Source organism: Molothrus ater, chromosome 17 (assembly GCF_012460135.2).
Source record: "Molothrus ater isolate BHLD 08-10-18 breed brown headed cowbird chromosome 17, BPBGC_Mater_1.1, whole genome shotgun sequence".
In the NCBI taxonomy this organism is placed as follows: Eukaryota; Metazoa; Chordata; class Aves; order Passeriformes; family Icteridae; genus Molothrus; species Molothrus ater.
Window position 1 is genome coordinate 3,276,252 of NC_050494.2, and position 26,510 is coordinate 3,302,761.

General features: G+C 56.1%; 3 protein-coding genes across 4 annotated transcripts in view; 1 reads left to right on the forward strand and 2 right to left on the reverse strand.

Annotated features, from left to right (window-relative positions):
- Positions 1–1,045: 1,045 nt before the first annotated feature.
- LOC118694678 (translation initiation factor IF-2-like) lies at positions 1,046–5,666 on the reverse strand. Its single transcript, XM_036395862.1, has 2 exons — positions 5,406–5,666; positions 1,046–2,047 (listed from the first exon to the last, which is right to left on the reverse strand). Exons 1-2 carry the CDS (start codon positions 5,664–5,666, stop codon positions 1,046–1,048), a joined length of 1,263 nt encoding a protein of 420 aa, XP_036251755.1.
- Positions 5,667–5,751: 85 nt separating this feature from the next.
- GSS (glutathione synthetase) lies at positions 5,752–18,422 on the forward strand. The gene is made up of 13 exons (XM_036395798.1): positions 5,752–5,819; positions 6,427–6,562; positions 7,606–7,751; positions 8,971–9,046; positions 9,852–9,991; positions 10,099–10,215; positions 10,432–10,512; positions 10,791–10,868; positions 12,349–12,415; positions 13,013–13,207; positions 13,984–14,065; positions 14,403–14,592; positions 16,809–18,422. The coding sequence occupies exons 2-13, from the start codon at positions 6,434–6,436 to the stop codon at positions 16,930–16,932; spliced, it is 1,425 nt and encodes a 474-aa protein (XP_036251691.1). The 5' UTR covers positions 5,752–5,819; positions 6,427–6,433; the 3' UTR covers positions 16,933–18,422.
- A 431-nt stretch (positions 18,423–18,853) lies between these two features.
- ACSS2 (acyl-CoA synthetase short chain family member 2) overlaps positions 18,854–26,510 on the reverse strand; it is a 31,652-nt gene continuing 23,995 nt past the window's right edge. For both annotated transcript variants that reach the window (XM_036395699.2, XM_036395698.2), the window contains 10 exons: positions 26,133–26,303; positions 25,212–25,345; positions 24,845–24,977; positions 24,374–24,430; positions 24,039–24,119; positions 23,420–23,528; positions 23,211–23,279; positions 21,925–22,101; positions 21,107–21,181; positions 18,854–20,596 (listed from right to left, as the gene is read on the reverse strand). In XM_036395699.2, coding sequence (XP_036251592.1) covers positions 20,469–20,596; positions 21,107–21,181; positions 21,925–22,101; positions 23,211–23,279; positions 23,420–23,528; positions 24,039–24,119; positions 24,374–24,430; positions 24,845–24,977; positions 25,212–25,345; positions 26,133–26,303 — 1,134 coding nt within the window. In that variant the 3' untranslated portion in view covers positions 18,854–20,468. The remainder of the gene's footprint in view (positions 20,597–21,106; positions 21,182–21,924; positions 22,102–23,210; positions 23,280–23,419; positions 23,529–24,038; positions 24,120–24,373; positions 24,431–24,844; positions 24,978–25,211; positions 25,346–26,132; positions 26,304–26,510) is intronic.

The window sequence follows — 26,510 nt, forward strand, 5'->3', positions numbered from 1 at the left end:
TTTTTTTATGATTCAGCCTCCTCTGAGCTGCATTGCAGCTCTCTGACCCTGGAGCAGAGATTATGAGCAATCTGCATGTACAAATCCTCCCCGGGCTACTGGATTACTCTGGAAAAAATCTCATTCTCCAGAGTCAATTGGGAAAACGAGACAGAAAAGGCAAGTCACAGCTCTCTATAAAATACTTCTCCTATTCTGAGCAGGGTACATTAATTCCAGGAACTTCCAAGGAAAGGGCAGAGCTTTTTTCCCCAGCTTTTTGCAATGAATTTGTTGAATTTTTGCAATGAATTTGAGACTATTTTTGCAATGTTTTGCTTAGAAACTGAAGCTTTTTATGCCCTTTCTCAGAGCAAACATCAGGTAGGGGAGATGCACAACCCTGAACAGGACTGAGGATTGAGAAGGGAAATTCTTCTGTTTGAGAAAACTTTGTATTTCTGCACCCTTATTAAAATTTGTTCTTCACTTCTGGTGGGGTCTGAGCTGGATCCTGGCCCAGGGAAGTTTTCCAGTCAGATAAAACTGGATTACCAGCTGCCAAATCCACAGCCTGGATCTGTATTAATTAAGGTGTGAATCCACAGTTACTGACGGATGGGGCAGCAGAGAGGAAAATGGAATAGTAGGATTCTGTTCCAGTTCTTGTTCTAGGGATGCTCTCACTGGAGCAGGAGGCTGGGTTAGAGAGCAGACACCTCCCTGACAGCAGGAAATGTCTGAGCTAATCTGAGCTGATAGAGCAGACAGAAAAAAATAAGTATCCAATGGCAGCACTCTAGAGTCAATTAAATAATCTAAAATCTCTCAGTTTAGTGACTGCAGGATCTGAGCATCATACATGAATTTACTCATCCCACTCCCAAAACTTCACTGGTAATAACTGAAATCCAAAAATGCAGATGTCAGGCTGGTTCTGTTGGCTACTCAAGCATCACACACGCATCTGCTCACCAGCCATCAATAGTTTCCAACTTTTGTAACACAATTCCAAAGGCTGTCAGGGGCTGAGCAGAGTCAATGAGGGTCCTGCTTACTCTCTCTCTCACGGTGGGGCACAGGCTATTTGTAAAGTCTTACTAAGGAAGCTGCAAACCCTGAGGAAGCTGCGGGCCGAGTGCGCGGCGGGGTGGGAGCGGAGCAGCGGGAGCAGCAGGGTTTGGTGCGGGACCGGCCCGGCTGTGGATCCGCAGGACAGCGGGCAGGACGGGCCGGGCCAGGGGCCGGGGAGCGGAGCAGCCAAGGCAGGAGAGCGCCGGGTGCGGGGCCCGGGCTCTGCTCCCTGCAGCGAGGGCTGAGGGGGCTGCAGCGAGGGCAGCGGAGCGGAGCGGGCGGGCAGGGCCGGCAGGGCTGCCCCGGAGCCTCCAGCGGGGCCGGCCGAGCCCTCGGGGCTGCCCCCGGAGCCTCCAGCGGGGCCGGCCGAGCCCCCAGGGCTGCCCCCGAGCCTCCAGCGGGGTCGGGCCCAGCAGAGCCCCCGGGACTGCCCCAGAGCCTCCAGCGCTGCCGAGCCGAGCCCCAGGGCTGCCCCTGGAGCCTCCAGCGGGGCCGGCCGAGCCCTCGGGGCTGCCCCCGGAGCCTCCAGCGGGGTCGGGCCGAGCAGAGCCCCCGGGACTGCCCCAGAGCCTGCAGCGGGGCCGGCCGAGCCCCCGGGACTGCCCCGGAGCCTCCAGCGGGGCCGGCCGGGACCCCAGGGCTGCCCCGGAGCCTCCAGCGGGGTCGGGCCGAGCAGAGCCCCCGGGACTGCCCCAGAGCCTCCAGCGGGGTCGGCCGAGCCCCTGGGGCTGCCCCGGTGCTGCCGGCCCCCTGCTCCGGGCAGGGGCTGCCGGGGAGCTCCTGCCTGCCCCGGGGTGCTCGGTGAGCTCCTGGGCGAAGCTGCCCGGGAAGGGGCCGAGTTCGGGCACTGCTGGGCCACGGGCACCGGCACCGCGGGGCACGGAGCCCCCGGCCCTGCCCAGCACGGCCAGCGCTGGGCCCTCCAGGCCTCACCCGAGTGGGGCACAGGGTGAGCTGCGAGCAGGGCAAGGATCCCCTCGCTTGGCTTTTGTCTCTTGAACAATCCGGCACACAGCTGGTGGGCAAGGAAAGGCCAGAGCCTTTGGGGGCTCCAAGCTTTTAACATTGGCCCCTGCAGCTGCAAAAGCTGCTCCCCAGATCCTGGCTCCAGCAGCTCCCAAGGATGTCATGGCCTTCAGAGCGTGAACGTGGATTTTGTATCCCTGTGGCCTGATGCTGGCTTGGCCCAAAAGTCCCTGTGGCCAAATGTTTCCTGCCTTCTTTGGTGGCACTGCTGCAGGGGCCGCTGCTGTCAGAGCCCCCTCTCTGCTCGTGACAGCTTTTCTCTTGGGGACACCGCTCTGCAGCAGCCCAGGAACATGAGCAGTGCCCAGTTGCAGGAGTGGCATCAGTGGGACCCCTTGTGGACAGGAACCTCCAGCCCCAGGTGTCTGTGTCAGCACCCCCACGGACCTCCAGCCCCAGGAACCCAGAGAAAATGGAAACCACAACTCTGCAAACGCTGCTTGTGCCCAAAGCAAGTGCAAAGAGAGCTGTGGCAAACAAGGACAATATATTTACAGAAGAGGAGTAAAACCAATAAACTTATTTACATTATAAGAATCATTATAACAACAACAATCTATAGAACATATTTACAGAAGGGTCTAAGAAAAAACAATCTTCCAAATGTATTTACATAAGACCCAATGAAATAACAACCTTCGAAACATATTTACAGAAGGCTCTGTAACAATATTCATAACACATTCACAGGAAACTATCAAAGAACAGCCTATGAAACATATGTACAAAACGAAGATTTCCACAGCCAGCATCTCTGTCAGTTCTGGAAGAGAAGGAAGCAGCACAGGACCATTCCAGCCCAGCCCTGAGGGCTGTTCCCTGTGCCCCCAGGCTGGCACACGCTGGCACAGTGGGACTCTGCTGCCAGCACTGAGCCCAGCTGTGCTGGGAGCCGGGCCCCAGGCTCTGGGACGGGGCTGGTGTGGCCCAGAGCAAGCACAGGGCAGGCTGGGGTGGTGTTTGTGCCACCACAATCCAGAGCCCCCTGGGCACCGTGTCACTGTGCCACCCAGCCCAGCCCCAGCCTGGCAGCAGGGGACCCACCCTGCCTGTGGGCAGGGCATGGCCAGCACCTGCCTGTGCTGCTGTGGGGCTCCATCTTCATCCCAGCATCATGGGCTCCTCCTCATCTTCCTCATCAACCTCTATGTCCTCCATTTCTTCCTCCATATCAAGCTCCAGCTCCTCAACAAACTCTTCAACATCCACCTCCATCAGGGGCAGGGCATAGCCAGCACCTGCCTGTCCTGCTGTGGGGCTCCGTCTTCATCCCAGCATCATGGGCTTCTCCTCATCTTCCTCATCAACCTCCATGTCTTCCATTTATTCCTCCATATCAAGCTCCAGCTTCTCAACAAACTCTTCAACATCCACCTCCATAATTTCTTCATTATCTACCACCATATCTACTTCCATCTCCTCTTCTCCACCTGTCAGGCTGCAGCAGGAAGGCAAACCTCACAGTGGGGTCTCTGTTCCACACCATCACCACTTTGCTCCAGCCTGCCCAGGCAGTCAGGGGTGCCCCCCTCCCTGGAATGGCACTGCACCTTCACTGGGACAGGAGTGCACATCCTGCAGGGAAACTCCAGACAGCAGGAGCAGCTCAGAACTGATGGACATATCAGGGAGCAGGTGACAAGTGACCACTGGTAGCAGGTGAAGAGTGTGCTGTGCTCATTTCCATCTCCTGGCTGGCAGTGCCCTCTGGAACACTCTGGGAGCTGTGGTATCACCAGAATTCCAGGGCTGCTCCACACTGGTGGGTAGGGATTGTAAAATGATCAAATCCTTGAATGATTACACTTGGAAGGACCCTAAAGATCATCTCATTCCAACCTGAGCAACCTCCCAGCAGCCCAGGTTGCTCAGGGTCCATGGAATCTGGCCTTGGATGTTCCCAGGGATGGGGCATCCACAGCCTCTCTGCACAGCCTGTGCCAGGGCCCAACACCCTCACAGTAAACAATTTCCTCCCATCATCAAATCTAAACCTACTCTCTTTCAGTTTGATCCCATTCCCCTTATCCTGTCACTGCAGTTCCTGACAAAGAATCCTCTCCTGCTTCCCTGTAGATCCTTCACACCCTGGCAAGGTGCTGGGAGGTCTCCACACTCCACACAACCTTCTCTTCTCCAGCCTCAACAGCCCCAGCTCTCTCAGCCTTTCCCCATAAGGAAGTTCCCCTCAGGAACTTTGTGGCTTCCTCTGGAGCTCCAATAGTTCCATGTCCTTCCCCTGTGTGAGTCCCCAGAGCTGCAGGCAGCCCCACAGGGCAGAGAGGGGAGCAGAGAGGCAGGGTCCCCTCGCTGCCCACGTGTGGGGTGAGCCTGGCACACGGGGGGTTCTGTGCCAGGGCACAGGGCTGGCCCCTGTTGGGATGCAGGTGTGAGGCTGGTGTCCAGCTCTTGCTGCCTTGGCTGCACATGAGCATCACACCCATCTCCTCACCATGGCTTCAAACTTTCCTAGCACAGGTCACAAACCAACTCCAGCCCTGCTGCTTTGGTTGGAGCCTCACAGTTCTGTCCCAAATGAGCTGTGAAAATGCTCAAGTCATTCTGTTATTTCAGTGGATGCACAAATGTTTGCCTTGTGATGACAACAAATCTTGTTTCTTTTTACAGTTGTGTTGGAGGTACCAACACAAGGTTTTTCCATTTCATTACACTTATTCAGAGGGCAAAGTTAGGACTGACAGTTCCTTTGCACATTGAAATAAAAAAGTAGAAAGGACCTGCTCAGGTTTGATTTATTTACATATAACTTTTGCTTGTTCCTAATAAAAAAATTAACCCTCTCAATTTCCCACACTGTCATTTCAAGCCCTGTTGCTAGGAAATGAATGTCCTGTAAGTACATGAAGGGGTTCTGAGACCTGCTCTCTCCCAGGCATCCCTGGGTGAAGAGGCCCAAAGAGCCTCAGCCTCGGCTCTGTGTGACACGAGGGCAGAGAGCACAAACCCGCAGTCACAGGGCCAGAAAAACCTCAGCACTGTGCCCCGGGGCACCCAGAACACTGCTGAGAACCTGGGAGCATCTCCCTGCATGGCACATGGCCGGGACATCCCCTGGGGACACCGGGGAGCACGGCACAGCTCCATGGGCACTGCAGGGGCCGTCTGGGGCTGCACCGCGAACCCTCGGCCAGCCCTTCCCAGGGCAGTGCAGCAGAGGCACCTGCGTGAGGAACAGGCCAAGAAAAAGAACGATATTCCAAATTCCTTTCCCTTCCTCAGGCAGGTCTGCAGTTCCTGCCCTCCCCTGGCTGCCATGGGTGAATTCAGCTCTCATGAGGGCAGCAATGGCGGTGAAGGTGAATTACGGGACCGCTGATGCTGGAAGGGGCCTCTACGAACACAGGGCCAACCCCTTCCATGGCTCTGGGCTCCCAGCAGCTCTGGCCCCGAGCAGCCCCTGCACGCAGCAGGTCGGATTTCACGAGCTGCAGCCTCAGCAGCTTCGTCGCCCTCATGATGTCGCGATATGACACAGTCCGGCGCGTGCGCGCTGCGCGCTCTCGACGCACCTCCTCCTCCTCCCGCCCCCGCTGCGCGGCATCGCACACGAGGGGCGCTTTCACCATGCTGATTGGTTCATTGAGCTGCCAATCTGCGTGAGGGGCGGGGCGAGGGGCGCGGCCCGTCCAATCACGGGGCGGTCCGCAGCGCCCGTACCGAGCGGCCGGAGCGGGTCCGGGTCCGGGCGGCGGAACCAGGAGCGCCGGGAAGGACCGGGGGTCAGTGAGGGGCTGGGACGGACAGCGGGCTCAGGGGACAGCGATGTGCCGGGGCCTGGGGCTCAGGAGGCGGGGAGCGGGAGCCAGGAAGGGCCGGGGGTCGCGGACCAGGGTCGGGGGTCAGGGCGCACTGACGGTCTGGGGACAGGGAGCCGGCGAGGGGACAGGGGCTGGGGCTCAGGGGACAGGGGCTGGGGACAGCCAGGGGCTGAGAGTCAGAGCACCGGGGCTGGGGACAGCCGGGGCTCAGGGCACAGGGGCCGGGGACAGGGAGTGGGGCTCAGAGGACAGCCGGGTCCGGCTCAGAGCACCGGCGCTGGGGACAGCCAGGGCTCAGGGCACCGGGGCTGGGGACAGCCGGGTCCGGCTTAGGGCACAGGGGCCGGGGACAGCCGGGTCCGGCTCAGGGCACAGGGGCCGGGGACAGCCGGGGCTCCGGGCTCAGGGCACAGGGGTCTGCGGGGTCCGGGCACAGGGGCCGGGGACAGCCGGGTCCGGCTCAGGGCACAGGGGCCGGGGACAGCCGGGGGTCCGGGCACAGGGGCCGGGGACAGCCGGGCCCGGCTCAGGCTGCAGGCCGGGAGGTGACGCTGTGCCGTGCCCGCAGCGCTGCCATGGCCGCGGCCTGGCAGGACGTGGTGCGGGACGCGGCGGCCGTGCGGGAGGCGGCGGCGGTGGCGGTGGACGCGGCGCTGCTGGCGGGGGTGCTGATGCGGACCGGGGAGCAGCCCAACGCCTCGGATGTGAGTGCACAGCGCAGGGAGGAGCCGCTCTGTGCCGGGGTTCCTGAGCCCTTGGCAAGGAGCGGCTCCCCAAGGGGACAGCCTTCACCGGGGTGCAGCTCACAGCCCATCCTGGTGATGGCACAGCTCCTCAAGGGACAGCTCTGCTCTACAGATTCCCTTTTCCAAGGAGAGGGATAGATCTGGGAAGGTTTAGGATGTTGCCTCTTGTGGTGCTGGAGTTGATCCTTTTCCCAGCCTCTCACCACCCATATGAACCTTTGAACCAGAGGAGAATCTCACAGAGGGGCCTCTTTTGGCATGTTCCCAGCTACAGTCAGCCTTTGTCCCATAGCTGGGGTGAGGTGACAGGGGTGGAGGTGGCTGATGTGTGGGGTTTACCTGGCTGATGGCTGGGAGGGCTCAGCCTGTTGGAGCAGAATGCCATGAGTGGTGTCTGAGGAAGAAGTGCCGCTGTGCAGGAGGAGTGGGGCACCATTGGGGAAGGGTCCTTGAGGAGCCTGGGGGCAAGCAGGCAGCTGGCAGGGGTACAAGGAGGGAGGTGTTCACCACAGCACTGCTCCTTGGTGTCAGGTCAGGGCTCTGGGTGATCTCAAAGGGTGAGAGGAAGAGGGAGCCTGGGAGGAGAGGCCAAACACACTGCCAGTGTCCCTTGTTTCATGTGAAAATCCAGGTGAATTGGAAACTTCTCTGTGGTGTAGTATATGGACTGTGAGTGTGACCCCATGCGTGAGATGTGGGATGAGCCAGGGCTCTGGAGCAGGAATCAAAGGAAGTAACTGACAGCCAGAACTCAGGACTGGCAAATTAACTTTTTCTCTGCCCCTGAGAAGTTCTGGAGACAGTGCTGTCCACTGGAGCAGCAGTGCCCTGCTGGTAGTTCATAAGGCAGAACCCTCAGAAATGAGCAATCAGCAGGGTTGAGGCCATCCATATGCCTGCCCTGCAGGGCTGGGGGTGCCTTCAGCCAAGCAGAGGAAGCACCTCCTTAGCCCCTCTTGAGCTGCCCAGACCTGACTGCTGTGCTGCATCCCTGCCTGCAGGTGGTGAATTATGCCCCCTTCACGCTGCTCCCATCTGCAGTGCCACGGGCCTTGTTTGAACAAGCCTATGCTGTCCAGCAGGATTTCAACCTGCTGGTGGATGCTGTCAGTCAAAACAGAGAATTCCTGGAGCAAACTCTGGCCAGGTAACGTTTTTGCATGTTTGCATTTTAATGAAATATTTTAAATGTAAAGCTTTATCATCCTTGTGGCATCCCTGCCTTTCTGAGTCCCAGAAAATGGGACATCTGCCCAAGACCTGATTCCCTGCTATCATCTTCAACTTTTTCAGGCTTGTGAATTCATACTTGTGAGCTTTTTAGCCCCTGGGCCTTAAATGCAAATCACTGGAGTCTTTGAGTCCTGATTTTAGGAGTCTCTTTTAGTCTTATTCTGCATCTGCCTGTGTCTGTCCAGTAACCACGAGCTCTGCTGCAGCAGTGATGAAAAGGAGGTGTCTGTTCTGTTTCCACACCCTCCCTCAGTCACCCCCTGCCCTCTTTCCCAGCCACAAGCTCTGACTGCAGGAGGACTGTCCAGCTCTGGCTCCTGGCTTCTGCTGAGTTTATCTGTGGCTGTTGCCCTGGGCTGGAGTGACCATCCCTGACTTTGTCACTCGTGATTGTGGGGCTGATGCTTCCACAAATCCCTCTTCCCTTCCCACTGCCTGTTCTGTGCTGCCTGTGCATGTTCTGCTGCCCCTGGCACTGGGACAGAGCAGAGGAGGCTGTTTTCCAGCATCCTTTTGTTCTGTTAAATCCTCACCCTTTGGAGCTGTTCCAGAACTGCCTGCAGCCAGAGCTTGTGGGGACATGTTTGTAGCTGTGGTTAAAGAATGCAGCACCTGAGGCTTGTCTGTGCTAAGGTGCTTGCCCTGTGCCAGGGCAGCTCCCTGGAGGTGCTGTTCAGGATTTGGGGCCCTGAGGAAAAGCCAGATCTGCTCTAGCAGGGCCACAGTGTGTGGGATTTGGAGCCTGACAGGACAGGGGGATTGCATGAAGCTTCTCTGAACTGTGTGTGCAGGCCGAGAGAGACCTGTGGTTTCTGCCTGAACCTACAGAACTCTGTCGCATCTCTGCCCTGCCAGTGAGTCACCTCTGCACAGGGGGGCCTTTTGTGGAGAAGCTGTGCTTGGCAAGCTGGATTTGTGTTGTGGTTTTGCACTGAGCATTCATGGGGAGGTGTTTCACAGTGCCACAGCACTTGGCTGAGCCCCAGTTCAAACCCAAGAGATCCCCAGAGGACATGGTACTGCCCTTTGTGCTGGAGAATGCCCCTGCTAAGGGCTTTTTCTGCAGAAGAATTAATTTTCTTGTCCCTCTGTGCCAGCAGCAGGAGGCTGACATGGTCTGTGTTTCTCTCTAGCACCATCAAGGTCGATGACTTCACAGCTCGACTCTTCAGAATCTACAAGCAGGTTTTGGAGGAAGGCTTGGCTCAGGTACATGGGCAGGGGATCCCAGTGGTCTGTGCCCCTTGGCATTGTGGTGGGGATGCCTGGGCTCTGGCTGCAAGCTTTGGCACTGTGGACTCTGAGCTGTGCCAGGCTGGTCACTCCCTGCCCTGCAATGTCTTGTCACAGCTGCTGAGCTCAGGACCTTGCCCTGTTGAACAGCTGAGCTCTTTGGATGGTGCTGCTGGAAACAGCCTGGCCTGGAGAGGGAGGAGTTCATGGGGTTTGTCTGTCCTCTGGGGTTTGTCTGTCCTCTGGGAGCCTCAGGGTGTGCAGGGATGTGTGTCCTCTTGGGACCTGCACTGGCCAGGCCACCCTGCAGATGCTCCTTTACTTTCAGGAGTGTTGGGAGCTACTCTGGAGCTCTGAGAGGGCTGTGGGCAGGGAGCAGAGCACCCAGGTGTGTGACCTGCATGGTGTGTATCAAACTGAGGATGACAGGACAAGAGGGAATGGATTCAAACTGACACTGAATGGGTTTAAATGAGATATTAGGAGATTTACTGTGCAGGTGGTGAGGTGCTGGCACACATTGCCCAGAGAAGCTGTGGCTGTCCCATCCTTGAAAATATTCAAGTCCAGGTTGGACAGGGCTTGGCGCAACTTGCTCTAGTGGAAGGTGTCCCTGCCAGCTGCAGGGGCTGGGGTGAGGTGGTCTTTAAAATCCCTTCCAACCCAACCCATTCTGGGATTCTCTGATCAGATCTGCCCTGGGAGGGTTCTGAAGCAAGGCCATCAAGGGATTTGCAGCTAAAGGCAACAGGAGACCCCAGCTCCCCTCCCTGTGTTGCAGACTGTGGTTTTGGGCATCAACCGCTCGGATTACATGTTTGACTGTGGGCTGGAAGGCACAGCAGCTCTGAGGCAGATAGAAATAAACACCATTGCTGCCAGCTTCGGGGGCCTCACCTCCCGCACTGCTGATGTCCACAGGTAAGGAGCACCTCCCACTGCAGCACTGCATGGCCCCTGTGCTCTCCAGGCTGCTCCCTTGCTCCTGCTGGGCATGGACATAGCACTTACAGCTTTGTGTTCCACAGGTTGGTGTTGAAAGTGCTGGGAAAGAGTGAGGAGGCATCACAGCTGCTGCCCAACAACCCAGCAAAGGGGCTGGCCTTAGGAATTGCCAAAGCCTGGGAGCTCTACGGGTCCCAAAGGTAAGGAGCAGTGCAGGGAGCCTGAATCAGAGATGGAAAGCTGTCCAGTTCAGGTGGAGTGATCTCAAAGGGTGAGAGGAAGAGGGAGCCTGGGAGGAGATAGCAAACACACTGCCAGTGTCCCTTGTTCATGTAAAAATCCAGGAAAGCTGGTGATGCAGCTAGGAGCATGTGGAGTGTTTGTGGGTTTAATGATGTCCTTGGTATCTCTTCCAGGGCTGTGGTGATGTTTCTGGTGGAGGAAGTCCAGAGGAATATTTTTGATCAGCGTTGTGTAGAAAATGAACTTTGGAACAGGTAAAGTTTGAATTTTCCTGGGATGGGAAAGGGAGGAGGAGATGGTTCAGTTTCTGGTATGGAAAGCTGAGCAAACAGCTGGCAGATCATGGGAAACGTAGGATGGGTTCCTAAAGAGGGAGTTTTTTGGGATTTGTAGGATTTCTATGTTTTCTCTGGCTCCATAGCACAAAGCCTGAGGCCATTTGTGAAGGAACCCATAGATCCATGAATTCCAGCCCTGATCTGCAGCTCAGGTGCCTGTGGCCAGCCTGGTGACTCTGGCACTGCTCTTGCAGGAATATCCGTGTGGTGCGGAAGCGGTTCCGGGACGTGTTTGAGCAGGGCTCCCTGGATGCCAGCAGGAGGCTGTATATGTGAGTATGAGCCAAGGTGCGCACTCCTGCCAGCTCCTGGGCTCATGGGAGCCTGCAGCCAAGGCTGCCTGGAAGAAATGACTGAGCAAGCAGTTCTCTTCCATGCTCCAGGCCTCCTCTTGGAGCTGAGATGGCTTTGTGTTCACAGTGGTGAGATTTTGCAGGCACATATCCATGCCTTAGAGCTGCAGTCATAATCTCCCTCCTTCAGGCTTCATCTTTCATTGCCCTGGGGGATCTCTACCTCCTCCACAAAGGTCTGCTCTGAGCAGCCCTGGCTGTTTGAGAGGCTCCCACAGAGCCATGTCCTGTTTGCTGTTCACATGCTGCTCTGCCAGGGGGAGCTGGGCTGGGTTGTTAGTGCAGGAGGAGGAAGCATTCCATGTCCTTTGGGGATCTCTTGGGTTTGAACTCTCTGTGTCTTGCCTGCTCCCTGTGGAGACCAGGATGGGAGGATCACAGACTCCCAGCTGGTCCCAAGTGTGACGTTTGTCCTATTTCCAGGTAATGTGATGGGAGCTGTATGAACCTAACACGTGGTTTCATGACAATGATTTTTCTGTAGTGAGGCTGATTTTTCAACCTTTGAGGTCTGTGCTGTGTTTAATTAATGAATGTATTGTCATGGCTGGATAGTTGAGGGGAAAGTGTGTCCCTTGTTTTTCCTCCTGAGCATCCTCCCCTGTCACTGCTAGATGCCTCCTGTTTGCCTGCCAGCAGCTCCCAGACCAAGTGCACAGTTTTGAGGCCAAAGCTTGGGCATGTGGTGCTACAGCTGTGCTGCCAGCCCAGCCCTGGCAGGCTGGTTTGGTGCCTCTCAGGTTGTTGAGTTGATGTCCTACCTTGAATTGCCAGAGAAGAAGAACTTTGTTCCTTCCAGCTTCAAGAATCACAGAGCTGTTAAGAGATCGAGTCCAACCTGCAACCCAGCACCACTGAACACATCCCCAAGTGCCACAACCTCACATCTTCAGGTCCCTCCACTGCCCTGAGCCACCTGTCCTAGTGCTTGACCACCTTTTCAGTGAAGAGATTTTCCCTCATCTCCAGTCTAAACCTCCCATGGTGCAACTTGAGGACATTTCCTCTTGTCCTGTCCCTGTTCCCTGGGAGCAGAGCCTGACCCCCCCTGGCTGTCCCCTCCTGTCAGGAGTTGTGCAGAGCCACAAGGTCCCCCCTGAGCCTCCTTTGCTCCAGGCTGAGTCTCCCAGGCCAGCATGGGGTTAAAAGCTGTTAAAAATGAGGTGCTTTCCTCTCTGCAGAGCTGGGTGTCAAAATGATTGAGCCTTTGGTTAGAGCAGAAGCTGGGTGTCAGCTCCCTGTGCCTTGGGACAGGCTGAGCTGTGGTTCAGTGGAGAGGAGCTTGCAGTGTTCAGCTTGCTGTGGCAGAGCCAGGCAGGAGCAGGAAGGTCAGAGGCCAAGGAGAAGGGGCAGGGGGCTGTGATCCCCCCCCTTTGAGCACTTGTGGTTTCCATTGCAGGGACGGCCAGGAGGTTGCAGTGGTGTATTACAGAGAGGGCTACGTGCCCCAGGTCTACGATGAGCAGGTCAGTACCCACCCCCCTGCCCCAGCAGCCACCAGGTGGGCACTGCCCAGGGAGCTCCAAATAACCCCAGGGGCAGCTACCCTGGCTGGAGTGGGGTCAGTCCTGCCTGCTGTGGCTGAGAGCATTGGGAGGCTGTGACTCCAAAGAGCAGGTGGGTGACCCTGCAGAAAAATGGGTGGCTTTCTTCTCCAGGGGGTCATCCCTTAGTGCAGCACTGAATTGTTTCTGTACAATAGGGGTTAACAGGGATGAGCACTTGCTTAAAGTTTTCAGACTTGGTCTACAGATCACTCAGTGCTCTCCTAGCACGATCAGGCTGCAGGTAATAATAGCATAGAGCAGATCTTGCTGGTGTCTCGAGGTGGCAGCACTGGACAAGCTGGGGAAGGTGCTCACAGTGAATTAATTTAACTGTGCCACCCAGAGGTGGCGGGAAATTCATGCCTGCTTTTCTCTGGAGTGCTACTCCCACCCCCTATCCCTGCCAGCAGGCAGGGAGGAGACAAACCATATGTTGAGAGCTGCACAGAAAAGAGCAGAGCAAACCTTTTGTGTGTTGTTTCCCCTCCCGGCGTGGCTGCTCCTGCTCTGCCTCAGAACTGGGAGGCGCGGCTGCTGCTGGAGCGCTCCCGGGCAGTGAAGTGCCCCGACATTGCCACGCAGCTGGCGGGCACCAAGAAGGTGCAGCAGGAGCTCAGCAGGCAGGGGACGCTGGAGAAGCTGCTGCCAGGCCACCCCGAGGCCATTGCTCGGATTAGAGCCACCTTTGCAGGACTCTACTCCCTGGATGAGGTGAGTGGGAGCGGGGCTGGGGCAGGGAGGGACACGCACTCCTGTGCTCTTAGCAAAGCCCTCTCTTCTTCTCAAGCAGGGGGCTTTGGGGAATTTGTTGGTGCTTCTGCTCTGAGGGATCTGCTGAGGAGCCCCTGCTGCTCCCTGATGTTTTGTTGTTCACAGAATCATTTAGGTTGGAAAAGCCCTCCAAGATCAGAGTCCAACCTTTGACCAAACAGCACATTATCAACTAGACCATGGCACTGAGTGCCACATCCCATCATTCCTTGAACACCTCTGTCACGGACATATTTTATGAAAAATCCTTTTGCTAGGATTTTTTCTGCTGAGAGGCTGAAAGGCCTCAGAAATGAAATGTAAACAATGATTATCTGCTGCTGTGGAATGCAACAGGTGCATCTTTGATTGGTCTCATGTGGTTGTTTTTTAATTAATGGCCAATCACAGTCCAGCTGTCTCAGACTCTCTGGTCAGTCACAAGATTTTATTATTATTCTATTCCTTTCTATTTCTTTCAAGCCTTCTGATGAAATCCTTTCTTCTATTCTTTTAGTATAGTTTTAATATATCATTTTCTTTTAATATATATCATAAAATAATAAATCAGCTTTCTGAAACATGGAGTCAAGATTCTCATCTCTTCCCTTGTCCTGGGACCCCTGTGAGCACCACCACACACCTCCAGGGGTGGTGACTCCATCCAGCTCATTCCCATGTGAAACCACCCTGTCCATGATTCCTGGTGTCCACCTGTTTCCATCCTTTCCTGCCAGGGTGAAGAAGGTGACAGAATGGCTGCCACAGCCATCGCTGACCCCGACCGCTTCGTGCTGAAGCCTCAGCGTGAAGGTGGAGGTATGAGCTGGGCTCTGGAGGTGTGAGCTGGGCCCCTGGGGGTTTCCATTCTGGTTTGTGCTGTATTTGGGACAGGCAGGAGCTCTGTGCCAGCTCCTGGTCTTGTGCTGAGGGATAAAGGGTGGCTTGTGCCTACTCATAGCCGTGGGGACTAGTCCTGCCACTAAGGCAGTTCTGCTCCTGGAGGAGCTCCCAAGGCCCTGGTGCTGGGTGTAGAGAGCCCAGGCAGCACCTGGGGAGACAAAGGCTGGGTTATTTGGGCTGCCAGGGCCACAGAGCTGGGGCCAGGGGCTTCTGCTGTCCTGGAAGGGCTTGATGTGCTGGTTTTGTTTGCCAGGTAACAACCTCTATGGTGAAGAGCTCAGGGAGGTCCTGGAGAAGATCAAAGACAGCCCTGAGAGAACCTCCTACATCTTGATGGATAAGATCAAACCCCAGCCAGCACTGAATTACCTGCTGAGGGCTCACAGTCCCCTCCAAGTGTCTGAGTGCATCTCTGAGCTTGGGATCTTTGGTGTCTATGTCAGGTGAGCAGTGTGCTTGTGTTCCAGGGCAGTTCCCTGCTCCTGATGTGCAGCAGGGGCATTTTGCCCTCTGTGCAGCCCAAGCACAGTCACAGCACAGATGTCTGGGGACATGCAGGTGCAGGGGACAGATGTGCCCATTCAGTCTGTGCCCCTGGGAGCAGCTCTGAGCATGTGAGCTGCTGCTCTGAACCTGCTGCCAGATGAGCTGTTGGAAAACCACAGGGCTGGTGCTGGCAGTCACTGGTGCAATGGGATCATGGGCTCCATGTGTTTCATCCCTGATTTCTGGGGGCACTTCTTGGGTTCTGGATGCAGCCCCATGTGTGGCTTTTCAGAAGCCCTGGTGATCTCTGAATACCTGAAGGTCTAATGCCTGTTCAACTCTAATAAGAGCTGGTTTTGTTTAAAACCCTCTTAGGCCACGTTTCCATAGGGTATAAATGAAAGTCCTTTTCACACAGTTTTGGGAACAAAGGTGCTCTGGCAGCATTCAGCCCTTGGCAGTGCCCATTTGCAGAGTGGCCAGTGCAGCCACCACTGCAGGGCCCCCACCTTAGCCCTGGGCCTCTGCCCTGCCCTGTGTGCTGACAGGGAACAGCCAGAGAACAGCCAGGAGCTCTGTGCTGTGCAGGGGCTGTGCTCTGTGCTGGCCAGGGGCTCAGTGCTCTGTGCTGTGCAGGGGCTCTGTGCTCTGTAGGGGCTCAGTGCCCTGTGCTCTGTCGGGCTCTGTGCTCTGCAGGGGCTCAGCCTGTGCTCTGCAGGGCTCAATGTCCCTCTCTCTGCAGGGCTCAGTGCTCTGCAGTGTCAGTGTCCCTCTCTCTGTGCTCAGTGTCCCTCTCTCTGTGCTCAGTGTCCCCCTCTCTGTGCTCAGTGTCCCTCTCTCTGTGCTCAGTGTCCCTCTCTCTGTGCTCAGTGTCCCTCTCTCTGCAGTGTCAGTGTCCCTCTCTCTGTGCTCAGTGTCCCTCTCTCTGTGCTCAATGTCCCTCTCTGTGCTCAGTGTCCCTCTCTGTGCTCAGTGTCCCTCTCTCTGTGCTCAATGTCCCTCTCTCTGCAGTGTCAGTGTCCCTCTCTGTGCTCAGTGTCCCTCTCTCTGTGCTCAATGTCCCTCTCTGTGCTCAGTGTCCCTCTCTGTGCTCAGTGTCCCTCTCTCTGTGCTCAGTGTCCCTCTCTCTGTGCTCAGTGTCCCTCTCTGTGCTCAGTGTCCCTCTCTCTGTGCTCAGTGTCCCTCTCTGTGCAGTGTCAGTGTCCCTCTCTCTGTGCTCAGTGTCCCTCTCTGTGCTCAGTGTCCCTCTCTCTGTGCTCAGTGTCCCTCTCTCTGTGCTCAGTGCTCTGCAGTGTCAGTGTCCCTCTCTCTGTGCTCAGTGTCCCCCTCTCTGTGCTCAGTGTCCCTCTCTGTGCTCAGTGTCCCTCTCTCTGTGCTCAGTGTCCCTCTCTCTGTGCTCAGTGCTCTGCAGTGTCAGTGTCCCTCTCTCTGTGCTCAGTGTCCCCCTCTCTGTGCTCAGTGTCCCTCTCTGTGCTCAGTGTCCCTCTCTCTGCAGTGTCAGTGTCCCTCTCTCTGTGCTCAGTGTCCCTCTCTCTGTGCTCAGTGTCCCTCTCTCTGTGCTCAGTGTCTCTCTGTGTGCTCAGTGTCCCTCTCTCTGTGCTCAATGTCCCTCTCTCTGCAGTGTCAGTGTCCCTCTCTCTGTGCTCAGCGTCCCTCTCTCTGTGCTCAGTGTCCCTCTCTCTGTGCTCAGTGTCCCTCTCTCTGTGCAGTGTCAGTGTCCCTCTGTGCTCAGTGTCCCTCTCTCTGTGCTCAGTGTCCCTCTCTGTGCTCAGTGTCCCTCTCTCTGTGCTCAGTGTCCCTCTCTCTGTGCTCAGTGTCCCTCTCTGTGCTCAGTGTCCCTCTCTCTGTGCTCAGTGTCTCTCTCTGTGCTCAGTGTCCCTCTCTCTGTGCTCAGTGTCCCTCTCTCTGTGCTCAGTGTCCCTCTTTGTGCTCAGTGTCTCTCTCTCTGTGCTCAGTCTCCCTCTCTGTGCTCAGTGTCCCCTCTGTGCTCAGTGTCCCTCTCTCTGTGCTCAGTGTCTCTCTGTGTGCTCAGTGTCCCTCTCTCTGTGTGCTCAGTGTCCCTCTCTCTGTGCTCAGTGTCCCTCTCTCTGTGCTCAGTGTCCCTCTCTGTGCTCAGTGTCCCTCTCTCTGTGCTCAGTCTCCCTCTCTGTGCTCAGTGTCCCTCTCTCTGCAGGCAGGGCAGGGAGCTGGTGCTGAACCAGGCCGTGGGGCACCTGCTGCGCACCAAGGCCATCGAGCACGCGGACGGCGGCGTGGCAGCCGGGGTGGCCGTGCTGGACACGCCGTACCTGGTGTGAGGAGCCACAGCCCAGCCTCCTCTCTCTGCTGCCTCCAGAGCTGATCTGCCCCAGGGATTCCTCCTCAGGGTGCTTGCCAAGGTGTGGCTGCTGGAGGCTGTGAGGAGGGACTGTGTGGTGCAGCTGCTCAGAGGTCCTGGGTGCCAGCCCCAGCTGCTTCTGGTGGTTCCCCCTGCAGGAAGGATTCCCTTGCTCTGCCTGCTCAGGGACCCTGCCCTGGGCACAGCCCAGCTGTGACTCCCAGGACTGCAGGGTTCTGGGGGCAGGGGGATGCAGAGCAAAGGGTCAAGGTGCCACTACAGGCCTTGGTGCTGCTCCTACTTCTGAGCTCCTTATGCTGCATGGTTTCTGGAGACATACACAGCCTAAGGAATGAGAGGAGAAAGGTGGATGGGCAAGTATCAGCCTTTATCTTTATGTGCCTCAGTGCTCTCCAGCTTAAAGAGGAGAGCCCAGCTCCACTCCCCATGGCTCTTCCAGCCCTCCTTCCCATGCTGCTGCTGTCCTGATTTCTGTTTTCCTCTGTGTCTGAGGATCCTCTGGGTTCCTGCACCAGGCACAGCTGCCCTGGGTAATTTACCCAAGGGCCTCTTGCTTTTGCTTTGCCCAACTCCTGTTTTATTGGACTGGGCTCCTCTGTGCCACACAGGGCAGGCAGCAGTGCAGGGTCCAGGGCAGGCTCCCGCTGCCTCCTGCAGCCCTTTCCAACAGATCTCCACAGGCTGGTGTAAGATTCCCTCAGAGATGGAGACAGCTCCCAAGGCAGCAGAGAATTGGAGCCTTGTGTGTGTTGATAAATTCCAAAGCAGCCTGGGTTTGGGCCAGTGCATCCCACTGCAAATCAAACCCTGAGCATCTTCCTGCCAGGGAGCCCCAGCCTTGGGAATGCTCCTGCTGAGACTGGGAGCTCTGTGGTGAGGAAGCAAAGGAATTGCAGGGGAGGCTGGGCAGCACAGCCCCAGCTCCCAGCACCTTACTCTGGGACCAGCACCAGCAAAGGGGGAGACATGGCTCCCTCCAGGTTTTATGGATCAGTGGGAACAGCACAGCAGTGGAGGAGTGTGGGCTCTCCTGCTCAAGGTCTTCTGCCTCTTTCTCCAGCCCCTTCTCCTCCTCAGCCCTAAAAGCTGCACCTTTCTGGCAGCAAAGAGCTCAGGCAGCCTCAGCCCAGCCCTGTCAGTTACACAGAACCAGCACAGAGGCAGAATTCCTGCAGAATGGGATGTGCTGAGTGGCAGAACCAGCACAAAAGCAGAATTCCTGCAGAGTGGATGTGCTGAGTGACAGAAGCAGCACAAAAGCAGAATTCCTGCAGACTGGGTGTGCTGAGTGCCAGCCCTGCTGGCTCTTTGCTGCTGCAGCATCAATCACCAATCAGTCACCTGGGAAACTGCTCCATTCTCCAAGTGTGACTGAAACTGGGCTTCCTGGGTGTTTTGTTGGGGGATTGATTACCCCAAGCCAGAGATTAAAAGGAATGTGCAATCTGACTGCTGTTTGTGCCACGTTTGTCCGAGCCCAGGGGCACACCTGGCCAGGTGTGCAGAGATCCATGGCTGTGCCTTGAAGGGGAGCAGGCCTGGGGTGGAGGTGAGGCAGCCCTGAGCTGTGCTGACAGCCCTGAACCTCCTCACCCAGCTCTCTGCTGCATGAGGGGGTGGGTCCATGGGGTCACACTGTCCTGTGCTTTCCATAAGCAGCACTGGCTGGAGAGCAGGGAGAAACTGAGGCACGGGCTGCAGCCCTGGAGCCAGCACAGCCAGCCACAGTGAATCCCAGTCCATGGAAAAACACCATGCTGGCAGGAACCTGCCCCTGCCCATCCCAAAATGCAGTCCTGGTTTCTGGCAAGGCCACTCCAACTGCACTGAGCACCCTGGACTCAGCACACAAGCACCTACCACCCACACACACTCCAAGCTTGTTTCCATTTTGTTTTCTTGAATTTTATTCCATTCTGCATTAAATTCTTGCTGTTTTCCAGCCAAAATTACATAGCTGACAAAGAGTAGTAACAGGAGGAACGATGATGTAGGAATCCTTGTCACCAAGGTGGCACAATCCAGTGGTACAGAGCTGTGGGGGCACATGGGACACAGGCAGGCACCGAGGTTACAGGTGACAGGTGCTGTGCCAGTGAGAGCAGCAGGTAACAAGTGAGATTTGGGACTTGGCCAACAGTGCAGCAGAGCACCCCAACACCTGCCCTGAGCACCTGACCCAGAGGCAGCTTCTCCTTCCCAGCCCCAGGTCAGCTCAGGTTGCAGGTAACCCCTGGTCACTGGCACTCCCCAAAACAGCTGCTGCAGCAAGTTTTAAAGCCCAGCTCTCCTTTGGTTTAAGTGCAAAATCAAAGAGTTCACATGCAGGTTTCATAGACATTGCAAAGGAGGTATGAGCCCCAGCTCAGCCCTGGCTGGAGTTAAAGGACCTTCACTGGAGGAAGGATGGCTTTGGCAGGACCCTGGTGGTGGTCAAGGCTCTTGGGGAAAAGGGTTGTGGGCCTTTAGGTCTCATCATCCTTAAGTCAGGTCAGATTTAAGCAAACACTGACTTTAAACATCTCCCACCATTTTCTCCTGATGAGGAAATGAGTAGGACTCCCACAGCCCTGCCTGCCTTGGTTTCTCTGCTGTAGCCAGTGCTCATGGTGCCATGAGAAAGGTGCCTCTGCCTGGCTCCATTTCCTCTCCATCTTCCCCCAGGACACAAAAGGAGCATCCAGCTGCTCCAGCTCTGCTTCAGCTGTGAGCTGGTCCAGCAGGGCTGGAGAAACTGGGGCTCTATGGAAATGTCACACCAAGGCCTTTCCCTTGCTGGCTCCCTGTGGTGTCATGGCCAGTGAAGGACCCTGGACTGGGGACAATGCACCAGCTGGCACCACACAGTGAGGAGCAGCAGATCTTGGTATCAGATTGCCCCAAAAATCTGTTTAAAGCCCAGAGCTCCCTGGAGCCTTGCCCCACTGCCCTGCAGGCTGCAGGAAGCTGTGCTAGCAGCAGGCCAGTGGATGCAGGATGAGCACAGCCGTGCAGTGATGGTGTGGCTGCTGCAGTGCTCCTGCAGCACTCCAAGCACAAAAGGAAGCTCAGCTGCTCTGTGGGCAGTGGTGGATGCCCCTCCCAGGCCTGCCTGCATTGAGTAACTCCAGCATCACTTCCCCTGCAACCCCCAAAGCTCCTTCCCACTGTGCACAAGGTGCCAGGGCCCCTCCAGACATAAGTAAATTAACACCCTCTCCCCGACCCCCCCAAATTAAATTAAAATCAAGAACGAGGTGCTGAAAAAGGAGGAGGATGAGTCCCTCTGTGCACCAGGCTGACCCTCAGATGTGTGACATCCATCTGGAACATGACAGACACCTCATCCAGGGCATGGACACGGCCTCTCCAGAGCCAGACTCTCCTCGTTCCTACCATTGGTACATTCAATTCAACAGGTGAAGGTTTCCTTCCCGGGCAGGCAGTGGCTGTTGGAGGGACCTGCTCATCAGATGCCACTGCCACTGTTCTGCTCAGCAGGAACAGGTCCTGCTGCTACTGCTTAGTGTCACATCTGCTGTTGAAAAGCTGTGTGATGATGCCCGGGTCTGCCAAGGTGGAGATGTCCCCCAGATCTTGGTCATTTTTGGCAATCTTCCTCAATATCCGCCTGGTGATCTTTCCTGTAATGACAGCCAAGAAAGGGAAGCAGTCAGAATCCCTGGATGGTCTGGTTGGAAAAGACCTTAAAGATCATCTCTTTCCAAGCCCCTGCCATGGGCAGGAACAGCTTTCACTGTCCCAGGCTGCTCCAAGCCCCATCCAACCTGGCCTTGGGCATTTCCAGGGATTCAGGAGCAGCCCCAGCTGCTCTGGGCACCCTGTGCCAGGGCCTGCCCACCCTCACAGGGTACAATCCCTTCCTTATGTCTCTTTAATGTACACCTGCCTTCACCAGTTGAAAACCATCACCCCTGGTCCTTCATTATGTGTCCATATAAGAAGTCCCTCTCCCCAGGAGTCAGGATCTCCAGCATCCTTAGCAGAAGTGGAAGTACCAGACCTGCACATCCTGCTCACGCTGAGCTTGTACCTCCCCTCATCTGAGCAGCCCTGGACAAGCAGAGCAGGGCTGCTCAACTTCCACTGGCAGGAACTGTCCAGTCCTGCCCAGCACCAGCCCTGGAACTCACCTGAGCGAGTTTTGGGCAGGCTGGGGGCGTACTGGATGTAATCAGGTGTTGCTATGGGCCCAATTTTTTCTCTGACTGCAAAAAAAAGAAGAGATTTTCATTGTAGGGATGAGGAGAAGCCACACATCCTTTCCATGACAGAAGGACAGAAGGTTAAAGACACAAAGCCCAGCTCCTGGGACACCTGGCAGGGCAGTGCCTGGGGCTGCTGCACCTGAGCCTCCACACAGTGGGAGGGGACAAGAAGACCTGCAATGCCAACAGAGCCAAAAGCACATCTCCCCAACACTGAGAGTACTCATTTCTTCAGTCCCTCCATCTTCCAGAGACCTCCCTAACAGCCACAACCAACACCATGATCATTTTGACAGAGCAGGGATTGATTCAAATTCACTCTTGGGTTCCTCCAGAGAAGAAGCTGCCATGGGTCTGTTTGGTGCAATCAATGCTGCAGTTTGCAGTGAAACAGCTCCTTGAGAGCAGAGCACAAACACCCAGAGCACCACCCTAAAGCAACCCCATAATCCTCTCAGGATGGCCCAGTCTGCCAGGGAAAGCCCTGCTGCAAACAAAAGCCTGCTGAGCACCCCAGTCCCTCACAGGGCTGCCAGCTCCCACGAGGCAGAGATGGCATCACATGAGCAGCCAAAGGCTGGAAGAACTAATTTTAGTCTTTGTCAGCCTGCTGTGTAATCAAGAGGCACCTTGTGGCACTTGTCCACGCTGCATTCCCCAGACCACAGGCAAGCACCCAAGCCTTTAACCCCTCCAGCACCTGTCCTCCCCCTCCCTGCTCCCCAGTATTTGCCTGTTGCTACCTTGTTTTTTGAGCTCATCTGTGAGGTTCTTGCTGAACTCGTAGCCCTCTCTCAGGGTCACAAAGCAGTAGAGGCACTCTCCCTTCAGGGGGTGGGGGTGGCTGACCACGGCAGCCTCGGCCACCGCCGGGTGCTCCACCAGGGCTGACTCCACCTCCGCCGTGCTCAGCAAGTGGCCTGCGAACAAGGGGGAGACAAAGCTTTACAGACCTGCAGCAAGAGGCCTGAGGCTGTAAAAGGCCCTAAACTACAGATCTGAGAGCATCAGTTTGATGTGCTTGGGGAAGGCCAACAGTTGCACAGTGACACTCATTTCAGCAGCGCTCTGGAAGCTGCCAGGTGTCACCCACCTGCAGAGACCACCTCCCTTGGCTGTTCCCCCTCCCACCTTTAGGCTTCTTTCTGGAACAGATCATCAGCAGTTCACAGTGATGCCTTTCCAAGGCACAGGCTGGATTTGGCAAGAGGAGACCTGCCCACACGGTCAGCTGGAGGTGCAGAGCAAGAGGTTGGATCTGCAGAGTCCAGGCTCCAGCCCAGTGCTGTGGGGAGGGGCAGTGACACTCCACATCCTGGGGCAGGGGCACAACTCAGTCCTGCACACCTCTGCTCCTGTACCTGTGCTCTGACCTTCCACCCCAGCACTGCTGCCACAGAAAGCCACAGCAAAATGGTCAACTCCCAGAATGAGATCAATTGGTGGAGAATCAGGCACTGCTGGTCAGGTGAAAGGATCTAATTTGACCCAGGGACAAGTAAAGCAGCACCTCAGAGCCAGCAGGACATCCCTGGAGGATACAGGTTCCAGGAAAGGAGGGAGGGAGCTATAAACAGATTACATGGAAAATGATGGGCTGAGAAGCAGCTGAATCTCAAAGACTCAGCTGAGAGAGGTGGGAGAATCTTCAGAGCTCTGAGCAGCCCAATCCAGCTTTGAAGTGAGCCCTCCATGGAGCAGCAGGTTGGATTAGCAACCCCATGGTCCTGCCCAAACTCTGTGATTCCCTGTGGCCCTAAATCCTTCAGCAAGGTGTCCTGGCTGGTTACAGAAGGTTCCTTCCTTCCAAGGCTTTGTCTCCAGGGAAAATGGTGCAGGAAGTTACCAAGTCTCAGGCTTGTGTGTCCCTGAAATAACCCTGACCCAGAAACTGGATCCACCTTGAGGACAAGTTGCTGAGCAGAATCACAGGTGCAGAACCATCCCCAGAAAGAAGGTGGCTTTTGAAATGGATGCAGAAGTGTCACAAAGCACACTGGTCCCCACTGAAGACAAAACTCTTTCTTACCAGAAACATTCAACATGTCATCAATTCGCCCTGTGATCCAGTAATAACCATCTTTATCTCTTCTGCAACCTAAAAATAGCCAGAAATGAGTGTGAGGCGGCAGTGCCAGCCCTCAGAGCAACTGATAAGGGATTCTGAGGGCAGGACAGGGCAAGATTCCCTCTGCTGTCCCCAGGCCCCTGTGACCACAGCAGCCTGCAGCCCCTTACCATCTCCTGTCACGTAGTACCCAGGGAACTTCTGGAAGTAAATGGTTTCAAACTGCTGGTGCTTTCCGTAGAGCGTGCGCATGATCCCTGGCCAGGGCTGCTTAAACACCTGGGGTGGGACACACACAGCTGGGCAGTGGCAGCCAAAGCAACAACCCAGGCTTGCACCACGGGGAGAGAGATGTCAGGCAGCCATAAACAGCACTCAGACACTTGCTGGCAGTGCTGATCCACTGGGAAAGTCCCACCAGCTTTGGCCAGGGGGAAGGAGCTTGGCTGAGCTGTTGTTCCCATCCTCCTGCCTTGCCCACATGTGCATTTAGTGATCAGCTGCAAAAGCTCCCATAGTTATGGCCTTGGAGGGAGTTGCCACCACCCAAGGGTGTGTGGACTAGAGTTAGTGGAGGCAGAATCACAAATTTTTTAAGGTTGGAAAAGTCCAACCATCACCCACAATCACCATGTCCTCAAGTGCCACTTCCACACATTTTCTGAACACTTCCAGGGATGGAGACTCTACCCCTTCCATGGGCCAAAAGATGTGGGTATTCTACCAGGAATGTCCCAGAGCTCACAGGGAATGGACAAAGGAGGGTGGGGAAGATCAGCCCTTCCTTACCAGGTAACCTTCTGCTTCTCCTTCCAGCTCTTCCCCCGAATCGCTCAGGATGGCAGGGACCACACCAAAAAAGGGGAATGTCTGCCATGAGGACCAGGGAGAAAGGAGAGATGGAGATGAATCCCTGCATTAGACCCCCATTAACCAGAGGGAGTGGGAGGCAGGGCAAGGGCAGCTTTGGAGAGCTGTGGTACATGGGGCCTGGGATTTTGGGTGGTGGTCACCTCCCCCATAAGAACCACTGTCCCCCCAGCCCCTGGCAGGCTGCAACCACCCAGCCATGGCACAGCCAGGGCCCTGCTGAGGCTCCTGGGGAGGAGAACACAAGTACTCACGGCAGAGCCTGGCTTCATGGGGGTGGCAGCAGGAAGGGGTGTCAGCATGTGGCCTCCCTGCAAAGAGAGACAAAAACCAGTGAGTTTGGGCCATGCCAGTCCATCCCACAGCTGTGCCATCAGCTCTGGGAACAGCACATCCCAGGCAGGGCTACTCAAGAGAGGTGTGAGCCCTGGGAAGGATATGGCAGTGGATGGGGAATCTGGGCACAGATTTAGAGCTGGTGGAGAGAAAGAGAGGAAAGAGAGCAGTGGCCAGAGCAGAGTCAGGAAGAGACCTTTGGGAGAGGAAGGTTTCTCCTTTTGGAGCCTGCCTGAGTTGCAGGATAGGAAGAGAAGGAGCACATTAGGAGTTTCCTGGGCAGACCAAACAAACAGACCCCACAGACCCCACTGTGGGAAAGCTGCAAGGAGGCCCTGCAGGGAGCACACGGGACAGAGAGGTGCCAGGGACACCCAGCAAGGACTCACCGTCTCTGTCTGCCAGAAGGTGTCCACAATGGGGCACCTCTCCTCTCCCACCACACGGTAGTACCACAGCCAGGCCTCGGGGTTGATGGGCTCACCCACGGTCCCCAGCACCTTCAGGGACTTCCTGCTGTGCCTGCAGAGAGGAGGGGGCTGGCAGGGGCTCAGCAGGTTATGGAGCTGTGAGCCTGCTGCACAGCAGAGCCTGGAGGAACCCCTGGGCTACCCAAAATGCACCTTCCAGGTACAGGTCAGAGATTTCTCAGCAATTTTCCACAGGGGAGGAGAGGAGACCTGGGTCATTTTGGCACCTCCCAGTCAAGCCTGCTGTGCAAAGCAACATCCTCCTTCCCCTGGGACTGGCACTCACTTTTTGACGGGCTCCTCGCCGTACTTCATCAGCAGGCGGATGGCCGTGGGTGCTGTGTAGAACTTGGTCACCTTGTACTTGTCAATGATGCTCCACATCCTGCCAACATCTGGGTAGGTGGGGACGCCTTCAAACTGAGCAGGAGACAGAGCAGTGACACAGCTGTTCCTCACTGCTCCCCACCTGCAGCACCTGCGCAAGCAGGAGGAGCCAAACAGCAGCTGGACCCAGCATGTGCTTATAGGGGTACGCAGTGAAACCAGCCTGGGTCAAGAACCCCCTCACTGGGCAGATGGCATCCCCCCTCAGCCTAGCAGATGTCCCCTGACACCCCCTTGCAGCACAGGCACTTGGGTGGCCACCACAGTGACACAGTCCCACCAGCCCAACTGACCCTGCCCTCGTGGCAAAGGGCAAGAGGTCCAAACACTGTGACAGAATCACAACCCAAAGTACCAAGAACCCCCAAAAGGCCTCCCCCAACATAACAGTGATTTTCCTGCTTGCATTTCCCTGGGGATTCTTGGGCACAGGTCTCTGGCTCCCTGATCTGTTACACTGCCAAGAGAGATACAGGCACAGGAGTTAAACAACAAGTTGTCAAATCAGCGTCAGCAGGGAAAACATCACTCCCTGATTGAGTTTCTGCATTAAGTCAGAGCAGCCCTGGCTTCATTGGTACACAAGGCTTGTACTTTTATGGGAAAGAAACAGGGGAGCAGTTTGAAACAGTTTGAAAAACTACAGAAATGTTTGTAGAAAAAGCCCCACACAAACGACTCCCCCGAGAAGTCATCATGTCCTCCCTGGAGAGCACCACCCTTCCTCACAGAGCCCTCACAGAGCAATGCAGGGGTGCAGCTCAGCACCACCAGCTCCCTTTTCCTGGAGTGACAGCCCCCAGGGGCACAGGGCACTCACCAACACGCTGGTGGCCCCGTTGGCCAGGGGGCCGTAGGTGAGGTAGGAATGGCCCGTTATCCACCCGATGTCAGCCGTGCACCAGTACACATCCTCAGGCTGGTAATCAAACACGTATTTGAAGGAGGTGGCAGCAAAAATCATGTACCCACCCACGGTGTGCAGCACACCCTGCAAGGAGAAGGCACAGAAATGTCAGGGTGAGTGAGCTCCCACCATCACCCTCACACTGCCAGGCCCAGCTGAGCATCGCTGACTCCAACAGCAGCTGAGCAGGAATGACCAGCACAGCCCTTTTCTGAGACCTCCGTGTCTCCTCCTTGTGCTGGGGCCTCCCAGCTCCCCCCACACCAGTTCCCCCAGCTGAGGGGTCCCCAG

Bases quoted from the DNA above. Each gene is read 5' to 3' on its own strand.
- LOC118694678 (XM_036395862.1), bottom strand. From the start codon at position 5,666: ATGGTGAAAGCGCCCCTCGTGTGCGATGCCGCGCAGCGGGGGCGGGAG. The intron at 2,048-5,405 runs GTAATTCACCTT...GGATTGTTCAAG, and splicing joins CTTCCAGCATCAGCGGTCCC to AGACAAAAGCCAAGCGAGGG.
- GSS (XM_036395798.1), top strand. From the start codon at position 6,434: ATGGCCGCGGCCTGGCAGGACGTGGTGCGGGACGCGGCGGCCGTGCGG. The intron at 10,216-10,431 runs GTAAGGAGCAGT...TATCTCTTCCAG, and splicing joins GAGCTCTACGGGTCCCAAAG to GGCTGTGGTGATGTTTCTGG. The intron at 10,869-12,348 runs GTGAGTATGAGC...TTTCCATTGCAG, and splicing joins GCCAGCAGGAGGCTGTATAT to GGACGGCCAGGAGGTTGCAG.